This window comes from Pecten maximus, chromosome 4 (assembly GCF_902652985.1).
Source record: "Pecten maximus chromosome 4, xPecMax1.1, whole genome shotgun sequence".
In the NCBI taxonomy this organism is placed as follows: Eukaryota; Metazoa; Mollusca; class Bivalvia; order Pectinida; family Pectinidae; genus Pecten; species Pecten maximus.
The window spans coordinates 32,232,655-32,247,602 of NC_047018.1; the positions used below are offsets into that span (position 1 = coordinate 32,232,655).

At 36.2% G+C, this 14,948-nt stretch overlaps 1 protein-coding gene across 1 annotated transcript; it reads left to right on the top strand.

The window, feature by feature from the left end:
• The first annotated feature begins 835 nt into the window (after positions 1–835).
• On the top strand, positions 836–14,117 carry LOC117325851. Its single transcript, XM_033882348.1, has 17 exons — positions 836–2,002; positions 2,341–2,418; positions 2,689–2,780; positions 3,072–3,152; positions 3,362–3,431; positions 3,689–3,756; positions 4,325–4,400; positions 7,105–7,210; positions 7,771–7,864; positions 8,127–8,271; positions 8,555–8,686; positions 9,109–9,291; positions 9,423–9,491; positions 10,294–10,380; positions 10,799–10,852; positions 11,299–11,364; positions 11,690–14,117. The coding sequence occupies exons 1-17, from the start codon at positions 962–964 to the stop codon at positions 12,176–12,178; spliced, it is 2,931 nt and encodes a 976-aa protein (XP_033738239.1). The 5' UTR covers positions 836–961; the 3' UTR covers positions 12,179–14,117.
• The last annotated feature ends 831 nt before the right edge of the window (positions 14,118–14,948 follow it).

Here is a 14,948-nt window from a genome sequence, read left to right on the forward strand (position 1 = left end):
TCAATTGTTCTCACACTTTAAGCACCTGCTTTACCTCGATCGAACATGAAAAGTACAATTTGGGGACTTCCTATGGAGTCCTTAGTTGGCCCCCGTTATTAGACTTTTTTTTCGATTTCTTAAAAAAAAAACCGAACACAATGCCGTCTCCCACTAGGACCCCTCCGTACTGCCATCCGACCATCAGAATGTGATTACGTCCGCGATATAACTGTTTTATAGCCAATTATATATATAGTAACGTATCAAACGATATCGTCACGTAAATGATCGATAAGATTTGTGACTTTTATCCGAAGCTCTTTGACCTAAAACTCCGCTATGTTACATCGATATAATATTACGCCAACCAAAACTGATCATGTAAATGTTAATTACTCTCTTTGTGTGTCTTGATATCAAAAAACACCATGCATCTTTATAGGGACAGTTTCACGACAGTTTCACCTGAACTTGAAGTTTTGCTGGGGACACCTCAAAACATACGCCTATCAATCGACCATGGCAAATGTACCAACCATTAATGCTGCTGCTATATCTAACTTTACAGAAATGTTTTCATATTTATATAGCTCTAGGCCTTATCCGTTCACGTATTCATTTTACAGATTTTTCGGCATAACCGTATACTATTCTTTTGGTCCCGGATATGACGCGACAGGTGACAATTTGATTATAAAATACAAATCACCATTAATGATAGGTTTTGATGCAGCATACGAAAAGTGTCACGTGTCCCTCTTATCTCTCTGTGCATGTACTGAGCATGTACTGAATCGAACGCACCCGAAAGACGCAAAACATTCACGCCTCTAACCTAAGTCTCCGCTGTGTCTGTAGTAATGACAATGATTGGTTTATCAGTGTCTTCGCAGACGAAAGTGTTTCCTGGTTATTAGGCCAAAGAGGTAAGGAAAGAACATGAATGCGTGAGTGCATAAGTTCATGACTTCGGATAAAGATGGCATCGTCGTCTTTTTTGTTTGTTTTACGTGTTCCTGCCGAGGAAGAGAATGATGTAAACAACAAAGATAAGGAGGCTAAGAAACCTGATGACGGTGACAAGGTTACTCCAATCAAACAAGATGCTGTACGGAAAGATAGCAACGAGAGGTCGACCAAAACACTGAACATTGAATCAAACGACAAAACAGACGAAGTAAAAAGTGCCACACTTTCACGCAGTTCTGATGTTGAAGGCTTGGAAGCACCCGTAAAACCAGAGGGAAAGAGCGATGCCATACCGGTGTCGGAAAGTTCACTTGGAACCGATTCTCTGTCACTTAAACCAGACCAAGCATCCCATATAGCACTAGACATTCCATCTACTCCATCTGACCTGTCAGCCTCTCCATTACCCACAAAAAGTCCGTCTCAGGAGATGTCTGATCACGATCCCACAAGCACTTTTATTTATGAGACTGATCCCTCAATCGACCACGATATGGTAACACCCCCACCCTGGGACTTCACACCACCATCTACCCCGAGTCAGACATCCACCAAACAAGATACTGATTCAGCACAACCACAGGGGCATGACCCTCAGGACAGCAACCAAGCACCTGAGAAGGCCCTACCCTCACCAGCGTGGACATTCCCACCTTCTGGGACGTTGGACGAGGAAACCCCATCTATTCAAAATGCTACAGATACACAGGAGTCAGATTCTGTATCTGAACCAAAATCTTCTCAATCACTAGAAAGTCCAATATCTACACAATCCTCATTTCCTCAAGATTCCCCATCTAATGAAACTTCTGATATATCACAGGACAGAGTTTCAGACACCACAGTTGATAAAGAAGGTCAAGATGTTAATGATAAAGTGGTAGACAGTGAAGAGAAGACACCACAGTCTGGTGATGATTCAACAGATCAGTCTCCTCCAGAAAGCATGGAGCAGCCCATAAAATTGACAGAACCTGTCGCAGAAAAGGACAGTGACAATGATAATGACAAAGGCTTGGAGACATTTGTAAAGGCAGAGTCACTATTTAAGGTTTGTAAACTACATCGTATGTCGGTCGAGAGTTTGGAATTATTGAATAAAGTAGTTAAGTAAGAAAAAAATATTTCTTTAATTCATGCAAAAATATTGTTTATGGAAAAGTCAGAAATTGTTTTATAAGAGTTGTCCATTGATAAACTGGACTCATGACCAATTTATAGTCTAAAAGAAAAAAAATGACAGAAAAATATATATTTAATATCCTTCTCAAATTGTCCTGTACCAGGTGCAAAATAAATTGTTTCCTTGTAATTTCTTATTGCTTTTGAATAATAAAACTATGTTTATTTTATATAATTTTATGATGCTATGACTGATTCGTTTTACAGAGGACCATGTCTGTATTAGAGAGCTACTCGGTGAAGAACCTGTCTGTTAACAAGACGGCCAATGCCAAGTATTTTCAGGTCTGTTGCATTGATAGATTTAAAAGAATCGTCATATTGTTGTGTTTTGATTTGTTACAATGATAGATTTAAAGAACAGTGATTTTTAAAATTGTAGTGCCAGTGTATTACATAAAGCTGTGTGACAACACATGAGTTATAATTCACTTTCTGTATTACCGGTATATCTGTAAGACATAAGTTCAAGGATACACATGTCAAGGACTCGGCCCATTCTCTCTACTGTACTGACAAGGTAACCCTAATGTATGATTATGTATGGTTTTGCAGTTTATGTTTGTGGAAGAAGGGGATAATTGTGAAGAGATTTTGAACAAGTTGGCAGAAATTGGTATAGGTGACAACACTCAGTCTTCTATAAGGTGAGGATGCACATTTCTTTATAAGATGATCTGAGGAGTTATAGAATAAGGACGTTCTTTCAGATTCCAGATAAATTGTTATTCTATGATACAGGTAATCAAAGAATGAATAAACCATTAAGAAAATATGTTAACATTTAGTTCATGTTTTGATATTTACTCCTTTATAATCAACAGGAAATTTATTATAACTAGGTTTGTAGTCTAGACATTGCTCCTATTATTCATTATGAAATGGCACATCTAATATACATGATTGAAGCTGCATGACCATGTTTTTGTCCTCCTCAGCCTGTTTGAAACAAGCATATATAAGGGGACAGGAAAAGTTGTGGATGAGGAAGAAGAGGAAGAAGCTCTTTATAATTCAGTGTAAGTTAATTCATTCTGTTTTATACACTTATTTGTGATTCTACAAAATGAAAACTCCCATATAAAAAGTTAGTTTTAGATTTAAATTTATTTTAAAAATTTTTTTTCTGACATACAGCATTGAAACAATTAAAGAGCAATACAATATAGAGACCTTGTTGTGTTAGCATTAGATTAATTTTAAAGTTTATGTTATTCATGTGTTCCAGAGCTAATCCTAATGAACAGAAGCAGAGTGAGTTTAAAAAATCCATCAAAGCTCGCATGCTTGTCACGGAGGTGAGTTGATCCTGCATGGTCCTAGTGGCTGTCATTGTATCAATTACAGATAGTGATGAAAAACTTTTAAATACTTTTTATTGGGATTGAATCTGTATTCTTTAAATGTAGTTTTTCTGTTCTAAACACTACTGACAACAAGTACATGTAAAATAATTTCATTTCTTTTTAATTGTTAATTGGTATTTTTTGGAACTACCTCTGGTCTACTGGTCTAAGGGAGATAATTCCATATATTCCTGATCTCTTTGTTGTAGGTAGTGAATTCCGTTCAGGGAAATGCAGAATTCACATTTGACTTTCTGTTGTTAGTTCTCTTAGCAAGGTAAGTTCTATATACAATGTACAATATATTTTCTAACACTGTAACACTGACTGACAACTTCAACTTTTATCAATTTCCAATTAAGCATTGATGTCATTTTTTTTAGTTTCATTGGGGTAGGAAACAAATTTTGTTTGCAAACTGTATGAATCCACGTAGCGGATTCTTACAGAAGTTTGCAAACAAAATTAGTTTCATACCCCGATGAAACTAAAAAAAATACCCAGATGAAACTAGAAAATAATTGTCATCAACGCTTATAATTAATTTTTGAAAAGGATTTTCTAATTTAAAACATGTTTTATTTACAATTTTACTGGTTTTAAATGGGATTCTTTTTCTCAAATCAATACGCAACGTCAATTGTCGTATTGTGACGTCACATTTTTCGTGCCATTCTCGGAATTTCTTTCATAGAAGAATGAAAAGAATTTTTCGACCTATCACATTTGAGTATTTACCATTAAAACAAAGAAAAATTAATTATATTCATTTGATGTGAAACAGCATTAGTTTTATATTCAAATATATAATTATCTCCCCTTATTTTTTTTTAATTTTCTTGTAGCTCAATTTCAGCTATGGGACTGGTGGAAAACAGCTCAGTGGTTCTTGTAGCAAGCATGTTGGTGTCTCCCATCATGGTAGGTATGCCCATGGTGTTGGTGTCTCCCATCATGGTAGGTATGCCCATAGTGTTGGTGTCTCCCATCATGGTAGGTATGCCCATAGTGTTGGTGTCTCCCATCATGGTAGGTATGCCCATAGTGTTGGTGTCTCCCATCATGGTAGGTATGCCCATAGTGTTGGTGTCTCCCATCATGGTAGGTATCCCATAGTGTTGGTGTTCCCATCATGGTAGGTATGCCCATAGTGTTGGTGTTTCCCATCATGGTAGGTATCCCCATAATGTTGGTGTCTCCCATCATGGTAGGTATCCCCATAGTGTTGGTGTCACCCATCATGGTAGGTATCCCCATAATGTTGGTGTCTCCCATCATGGTAGGTATCCCCATAGTGTTGGTGTCTCCCATCATGGTAGGTATGCCCATAATGTTGGTGTTACCCATCATGGTAGGTATCCCCATAGTGTTGGTGTCTCCCATCATGGTAGGTATGCCCATAGTGTTGGTGTCTCCCATCATGGTAGGTATGCCCATAGTGTTGGTGTCTCCCATCATGGTAGGTATGCCCATAGTGTTGGTGTCTACCCATCATGGTAGGTATGCCCATAGTGTTGGTGTCTCCATGTCATGTTGCTGTCTCTCTATAGTGGTGCTGTATTATATCATTTGTGGTAGGTCTACTATCTATTACATATATTTTGAGTTATAATTTGGATATTTTCATGTAGTGTAAGTAGATATGTTAAGTGTCGAATTTTAATTTTGAATTAAAACATTTTATAAATCTAAGCTTTGGCAATGATTCAAACTTTTCTCCTTGTTTTTAGGTCACCTGAGACAAAGTCTCAGTTGACCTATTGCAATCGCCTTTTGTCCGGCGTCGTGCGGTGTGCGTCGTGCGTCGTAAACAATTTACATTTTCAACTTCTTCTTAAAAACTGCTGAACTAAATTCAATGAAATTTTACAGGAAGCTTCCATGGCTGAGGGTGAACCAAAATTGTGAATTATATGGTCCCCACCCCCCAGGGGCCTGAGGGGCGGGGCCAAAAAGGGTCAAATTGACTAAAACTTCAAAGATCTTCTTCTCTACTCTCAGATAAGGTGGAATCAAACACTCTTCATAGATGAAAGGGTCTTAAGGTGCTTTACCAAAATTGTGAATTTCATGACCCTGGGGTCTCATGTTTGCCCCTGGGGAGGGGGTAAACTTTACTATAGTTTATATAGGGAAATCACATTTTTGACTATTATTTGTTGGATTTGTATTGGAATTCATTCTAACTTGTATCAAATTATCAGCATGGGATGACAGTTTGATGGTATGTACATGTTGGCCCTAGTTGACCCCCAGGGGCTGGTGGGTGGGGCCAAAAAGGGTAAAATTTACAAAAATTTCAAAAATCTTCTTCTCTACTCTTAGATACGGTAGAATCAAATACTCTTCATAGATGGAAGGATCTTAAGGTGCTTTACCAAAATTGTGAATTTCATGACCCTGGGGTCTCACGTTTGCCCCTGGGGAGGGGGTAAACTTTACTATAGTTTATATAGGGAAATCACATTTTTGACTATTATTTGTTGGATTTGTATTGGAATTCATTCTAACTTGTATCGAATTATCAGCATGGGATGACACTTTGATGGTATGTACATGTTGGCCCTAGTTGACCCCAGGGGCTGATGGGCGGGGCCAAAAAGGGTCAAATTGACTAAAATTTCAAAAATCTTCTTCTCTATTCTCAGATATGGTAGAATCAAATACTCTACATAGATGGAAGGATCTTAAGGTGCTTTACCAAAATTGTGAATTTCATGACCCTAGGGTCTCATGTTTGCCCCTGGGGAGGGGGTAAACTTTACTATAGTTTATATAGGGAAATCACATTTTTGACTATTATTTGTTGAATTTTTATTGGAATTCATTCTAACTTCGTTAACATTATCAGCTTGGGATGACAGTTTGATGGTATGTACATGTTGGCACTGACTGACCCCCAGGGGCTGATGGGCGGGGCCAAAAAGGGTCAAATTAACAGAAATTTAAAAAATCTTCTTCTGACAGCCCAAATAAGGTAGAATTAAATACTCTTCACAGATCGAAGGGTCTTAAGGTGCTTTACCATAATTGTGAATTTCCTAGCCCTGGGGTCTTGCGTTTGCCCCATGGGAGGGGATAAACTTTACTATAGTTATAGGGAAATCACATTTTTGACTATCATTTGTTTTATTTGTTTTGAAATTCATTCTTTCATTCAAATTTACTGAAATATTTCAAAAATCAGGTGACCGTCAAGGCCCATGGGCCTCTTGTTCTTTGAACTTATCCATTCTCATGTTTTCATACCCCCACATATGAAATGGAGATTGATACTGGAAGTAATTACTTTGTCTGTACATGTGTACGTGGTTGAATTCACTCTTCTGTTTGTTTGTGTATCCCTGCATCATTTGTGCAAAGGAGATACAGCATATTTCATGAGCCCATATTTATTGCATATTTACACTACATTTCACAATATCATTTCCTGCACCAGGTTCAATTTTGGTGGTCATTAGTCAAGGTGAAAAGTCAAAGGTTACACTTGACCGCTTTTGAAATAAAAAGCTTGTGTACAAGATATCTTATGAACCCCTAGACAGATTTATCCTATCGGAGACAGGTTGATTGGGGAGGGGGGTATCTATGTGAGTTTCTACTGACTTTGATTTTGTTGTATCAGGGCCCGATTCTGGCTGGAACATTTGGGACTGTAATACAGAACAACACCCTGAGGAATCTTGGTATCAAGAACGAGGTGCTGAGTCTGTTGATCTGTGTTGGCATGGGTACGTACATATTGTATTAGACATATATTTTTATCATGACTAACACATGGGATACATTTACATTGTTCTTATTTGTACCAATAATCATACATGTTTATCAGTAAAAAACCTTACGTAGAAAAACAAAAACAAAAAAAAACGGCATGTCAAGGCAGGACTGCATAGCAAAAGGATCTCTATGTATTGCTGATTTGGGGGTTGGTATGTGAGGTGGTTATAATTTTACTGTTGTTTGTAGGAATGGTTTTTGGTTGGTACATGAGGTGGTTATAGTTTTACAATCGTTTGTAATAATGGTTTGTGGTTGGTATGTGAGGTGGTTATAATTTTACTGTTGTTTGTAGGAATGGTTCGGGGGTTGGTACGTGAGGTGGTTATAATTTCACTGTTGTTTGTAGGAATGGTTTGGGGGTTGGTACGTGAAGTGGTTATAATTTTATTGTTGTTTGTAGGAATGGTTTGGGGGTTGGTACATGAGGTTGTTATAATTTTACTGTTGTTTGTAGGAATGGTTTGGGGGTTGGTACGTGAGATGGTTATAATTTTACTGTTGTTTGTAGGAATGGTTTGGGGGTTGGTGTGTGGAGGTGTCTGTAAGGATGGAGCCTACTGGGGCAGTACAGATTCATGGCCTACCAGTGAAATGAAGTCCAGGTACATTGTATATATATGGTATTACTTAATGTTCACAGACCTTCTGTTGAAGGCTGCTTAACAATAAATTTATTATCTGTGGTTATTCATTTGAGTTTGGAAGTTGGCATAAAAATGATTATTTGGAAGTGTTGCCAGACACTGATATTCAATACCAAACCTGTGTGTTATAGAAGTGTATTGTCACCTATGTTCTAATAATCTCTTGTATTCCTGATCTCTTTGAAGCTGTAAATTCCATCCCCATTTGTGTTTACTTTAGGGGTCTGACAAGGAGTCTATGGACAGGTATACTAATCGCATTGCCCTCTGGTGCAGGGGTGGCCCTCTCCATCCTTGGGGGTAACACAGGCTCTCTGGTGGGCGTGGCCATATCTGCTTCCCTCCTTCCACCTGCTGTAAATGCTGTAAGTTAACAAGAGATTTCAATAGAATATTTCTTGTACTTTTGATATTTATCTTGAAGAAAACAATTCCTCTAAAGATAAGCATAAATATCAGTTGCAGTTTAATTAATATTGGTTAAAACTCTTACACTGGCTGTTGTCCTGGTAACCATTACACTTGCTGTTGTCCTGGTAACCATTACACTTGCTGTTGTCCTGACAGCCATTACATTGACTGTTGTCCTGACAGCCATTACATTGACTGTTGTCTTGACAATCATTACACTGGTTGTTGCCATTCCAGGGGATGTTGTGGGCTTGTGCTATCATAGCCTCAATAGATCCTCCTCCAAGAGTGCAGACCTTCGCCCCTCCAACTCAGACGGTACTAAACTACACTGTGGAAAACATCACCCAGGCCACCACTACTGTGTCAGTGAGTGTTACCATATCAATCTGCAAATAAGCACATAACAATACATATTGTAACATACATGTGTAATAACACTATTGTGATGTCATAAATAAAGTCACATGGTTATCTTGATAGCAAGAGATCAGTCCAAATCAAAAGGGAAATAAGTTTGAGAGCTTTCACTTATTTTTTTTCGTGATTATAAGATATGGGATTAATGAAATGTTACATTTGTATCAATGCAATAAGGAGTTTTTTAAACTCTTCAATAATTTCATATGGTGAGTTTCAAATTACACAGATACTCATATAAGAATTACTGATATCCCTGTTATATAGCATAGCTTTAGGTATAAGTCAGAATATGTACATTGTACTTCTATAAGGACCAACCTGTTTATTGGATATAAACTTGTACATGTATTAGTAATTTGTCTAAACAGGAACTTACCCCCTCTCCAACCCTGACTGCTGGCCTGAATTGTGTCCCATTCGATAATAACGCCTACGTCCCGATATACAGCTGTGATATGGCTGAAGAGATGCTCTACCTCGGGCTCATCAGTCTACTGCTGACAATCCTCAACATCATTTGTATCATTATTATGGGAATCCTTGTACTCAAGGTAGGCACACAAAGCAATATCTATAGACAATGTGAAATTGTTACGATTTGTAGTCCTTCAGCCTTTCGAGTGTTCATTAGTATTATACAAATGAAGCAGAGACAGATTTTACTGACTCATGTTGTTTCCAGATAAAGGAAGTGGCCCCACAGGTGGCGCTGTCCGAGGACACAAAGACTTTCTGGACTGAAGACATCAAGGTGAGTGGTAGGGACGAGACAAACAGTTTTCATTTAATTTCATGTTGACATAAAAATTACCAACCTTGCATAAGAAAATTTCATAGCTAAACAATTAATCAGTACATTTTCATTTCATAAGTTTTTGTTTCACTGCGATGAAGGAGCGATAGTGTTGTCATCCATACCAATTCTAAGCATTTGTGTTTACCTTAAATTTATCAGAAACTATGAACTGTATGTGCTATATGGCAACCAGATGCCTACACCATCGTAGAGAAGGCAATTCACTGTTGATGGATGTTGAGAACAATTACTGCATGCATTCATGTATTCAGTAACCTTCAGAAATCAGATATGTCAGGAGTGTGGGTTCTCTTACCTGATATTATTTGATATATATCATATAGCATCTTCTCAGTCACTACTTCACGTACATGTATTTGTAAAACTTTTTGTTTAAATGTGTGAAGTAAATAATTAACAGAAGACAGATATGGTTTTGGTGTGGATTGTGAGCTTACATTATACATTATAAAGTTTTACAAAACTCCAGCAGAAAAAAAATCCTCAGGAGAAAATTTCCTAAGAACCACACAATGTCAATGTGTTCCTGTGGTTTGTCTACATTTATATATACAAGTATTGTCAGAACACAAATATATAAAGTGACGGTTTGGAAAAATACAAAATGTATATCAATATATGCTGGATATATATATATAAAGTTTGGGGCTGGTATTCAAGTATTGTTATAGAAATGTCTAAAACATTTTCATCTGGTACAAATGAATAAGTTTAATGATTTGTTGTATTCTAACAGATCGCAAAGGCATCATATGTAACCATGAAAGGAAATCAGTCTAAGAACTTGTCGCAGCAGGCAAGGGACTTACTTAATGAATGGAGGGTAAGTATCAGAACTCTCAGTTAGGAACACTGTTATGGCATGTGCTGAGCTATATATGTCCAATTCTCTCAAACATTTTTATGGTAATTATAAGTCTATCAGAGAGGAAGAATATTATTTGGTTTATATGCGGGATTGAATATTAAAAAACTTATTCCATCAAAATATCTGTAGCGATTTCAACCTAAATTAGAAAAAATATGATTAGGCTTGGAGAAATGAAGATGGTACATCGTAACATGTGATGAAACACATTGGCAGAGAGGAGGCACTCAATAACTGAGTAATCTGTAAGGACATGTTTGTACTGTATAAGTTTAGAGAAGCAGGTAAATAGTCATGTCCCCTTGACTAAAGGACAGTACCCGGGTACAGCTTGTTGTATAACTAATCATTACTGTGTGTTTGTGTACTACAGAAAGATAATGGAGATGAGCCTATACAGTTACTTCAGCTAGAAAGGATGACAATGGTAAGTATAGCACTAGGTATCATACACATGGTCAGTACTTAGTAAATACTTATAAATGAACTGGTGTTAGTTTACATGTGGTAATGGATTCATTTTCTCTGCAATGAACAGTTTTATGATAAAAAAGAAATTTCAAGTGATATTTCAAACAATTTTGAGAAAAGTCCTGTCGCCTCCCTAAGTCAGGGGATATTACTGTATTTATCAGTACATGTAATAAGTTCAAGAGGTAAACACGTAAATCATGTGACTCAAATTAGGGGGTGGACTTACTACAGGACAATGGAATAGCTTTTATGGACAAGGACATGAGCTGATTGCCAGACTTCTCTTTTTTTCGATTTCTCCATGTCGTAATTTTGCCCGATCGTAAAAGTGAGAATTGATTCAATATACAACATAGTGTCAATGATTCCTTTCACTGTGACATACTTTCACGTTGTCAGGAGATAGATGATGATCCAAAAGTCAAGGAGATACAGATGAGGATCCCTGGAGGAATGAGGGGAGATGTAAGTTTCTGAGTTGTCTTATCACAGTGTGACAATTACACTCTCAACTCTATTTTAGTTTTCTTACCTGTATCAGTATCAAATTTCTTTTTTAATAGGAATATTTTCCAATTAACCATACATGTATATTATGGTCTTATTAAAATGATCAATTTTACCTTTTTTGTTGACATACCTGTTTCAATTCGAACAATGCTTAATTAGTTTTAACACATTTGATTAACAGAAAACATCCTTTAGAGTATTTTAGCACATTTTATCACAAAAGACAAGAACTGTGTTTGTTCCCTGATTTATTTAATCACACAATTTATTTATTTTGCAGCTGGTGTCTCGGCATTTTGCTGATCATATCAACAAAGATGAAGAAGAGTTTGAAATGATGATGCCCCCGCAGTATAAAACTTTCCATGCTTTACACAACATACACGGCCATTCCAGAAAGAATCTGTTTCACACCAGTTTCCAAAGTGGCTACTATCCCTCCCCCAGCACGTCAACAGGAAGTATGCGCCGCAAAAAAGTTGCTTTGACGGAAATAGGTGAAGAAAATGTACCTTACTCAGCTGATGGTCCTATCAAACCAAAGAAATCACCTGGTCATTTCGCCAAGGCATTTGGGATTCTTCGTCATCCCAAGGCTGGTCGCAGCAACCTGTTCCGTCGTCGAGCAAACTTCAGTAAACCAGAGGAAAAGCAAATACGTTTCGCTGTAGAGAAGGTTCCAGATGAGGAGGTCAAAGTTCAGATCATGAAGGAAAATGACAACCAGGATGTGTCCAAACCACTTTTGGAAAGGAAGGAAAGTGTTTAGTTAGTATTATTGACAGCTCATTCAAGGGCCTTCTCATAAATTGTGTCTTTATTAGTTTCCATAAGCTCTAACCTTTTCCAGAGTTCAGATACTACCAAGGTATTCTATTTTGTGTATTATAAAAGTGAAATCAATGCAATGACATATTAATTATACTACTTCATGTTAATTGCCTTTTTCTTGTCCTGCAGTCAACATTATACATTTTTGTTTGTTACTGTATAGATATTTTGATAATGAACAGTTGTTATGTAAATATTATAAAGTATACCTCAAGTTTACTGAAATAAGTATGTGTATCTGTTTAATTATTGTGAATTACAGCTGAATCACAATTTTTCATCATTCATCTTTTAATCTTAGTTTTTACCTGTTTAATAATGTCTCAAGTTATATCTTCAAATCATGTTTTACCAATAGATATGATTGGCATTATTTATATACTTATTTAACTATAACAATCTCATCACTTTTGCTGAGATACCAAGGCTTCTTCTCACTGTTAAACTCTGTCTACTGTGTTTCTGTGTATGATGCTGACAAAGACATCAGTATGTGAATGTTGGTAAAAGGAGGAACCAGTAATGGTTTTGTTGAGGTGTGCCGTTTTAAATGTACATATTACATATAGGTATGTAATATGAAAGAGTAATGAAAAATACCCTACCTGTGCTGGGCTTCGAACAAGCCACCTATCGCTCTCTAGGCAAACATCCTACCACTAGACTAAAGGGAAATTCCTGCTAGTCTGAGCTCGTAAGGTGACCCTCTACTTTCTACTTTTACATGTATATTATTACATACATACCCCCTGGCTTTTAAGTAAACAGGAGGTATATATTATAGTAATCAGTTTATCTGTGTTCAGTGCATCTGGGGAAAGCTTGTGTAAAAGATACATATACATTTATTGTGCCTTATGAACCCCTGAACAGATTATGTACAAATTCACATCATAACATCACACCATCACTAGGTTCTACACCCGATTAGATTTTGGTAATCATCACTCAAGGTTAAAGGTCAATTAAAGATCGCACTTGACTACTTTTAAGACAGGTTTAGTTGGGGCAATACCTGTGCGCCCCTACTAACTTTACTTATTGAATATGTGCATAAATACTGTATATTAAGCATTTTATTACTGGTTTGAAATGTGATATTGTTACTCAGAAGTTGAGTGATATTTGTAAGGGTAACCCTCGTTTTTAAGTAATACATGTATATATTTATATGAAAAATGCTTTTATCCTTGACACATGAATGACACAAGTTTATACTACATGACAATATACATGCGTTACATATACAAGGATGTATTACTTCAGAGAAGTGCCACCTGGTGGTAGTTCTACAGGAAGCTCTCCAATGATAACTCTAATTAGAATTAGAACCTCTGTAGATGGGAGATGATCTTTCGAACCTGAGGAATGATCATCTCGGGTCTTAATTATGGTCCTCCCCACCCCCTCCCCCAAATATCTAAATATAATGTTCCTTGAGTTTGTATGCTCAATATTGGAGATCAATTAATATTTCATTTTTAATTTGAGACATTCACATAAAATAAGTTTTATATTAAGAATGTGGTTTTTGTTTTTTACACATGGGATAACTTTGTGACATTTAGGTTCTTGTGTTAACATTTTACACCAATATTTATATGTATACATGTAATTTGTGATTTATATTTATTGTTAAGTTTACACGTATGTATTTGTACATTTTATGTATATGTACTAAAAATCATTTTATTAATTTGTTTATTTTTGACCTTAGTCTTATCCTTCATACATAATTGTTGTAAATTCTTTCTTATTATAAAGTCATAAAATGCCCCATGACCTGATGAAGAGGACAGCAAACTAAAAATAATTAAGCATGAAACAAGCTTTATAATGGAAATATCACACATGTATAATAAATGTCTAGCATTTAACATTAAGTATTCATATTTGTCATTAAGAAATCATTATTTTTAGTTTGTTCATTCATAACAAAACATGAAAAATAATTTTTGAAATAATTGCTTTTATGTTCCTGAAACTTTTTCCAATACACAATGTACTAGGGTAACTTTTTTAATCATTACTTATTTGTTTGAAATTGAGACAAACAAAGGGTACATACCTGTATGTGTGATATCAGTGGAACAGGACATGTTTGTACTGTACACTGTCTTGTAAGTTATGAGAAATGTTATTGACTTTGTGACAACTACGTAATCATCTGACATTATTTTGTGTACAATTCAACAATTTTCCACAATTTGCAATAGTTCATGATTTTATACAAATGTACAAATAAAAATAGTATATTTATCCTGTTATCTTTAATTGGATATTTTTTTCTGTAACACTGTTCACTTCAAATCAGTATTACCTGATAGACAGAATTTCCCATTAAACACTTAAAATATGTCATCTACCAATGATACAGGTAGGGAAATGTCATAACGCAAAGTTACTGGTAGTGAATGTCATCTACCGATGTTACAGGTAATGGAATGTCATCTAGCGATATTACAGGTAGTGAGATGTCATCTACCAATGATACAGGTAGTGAAATGTCATAAAGCAAAGTTACTGGTAGTGAATGTCATCAAACGATGTTACACGTAGTGAAATGTCATATACCGATGTTACAGGTAGTGAAATGTCATCAACTGATGTTACAGGTAGTGAAATGACATTTACCGATATAACAGGTAATGAAATGTCATATACCGATGTTACAGGTAGTGAAATGTCATCAACCGATGTTACAGGTA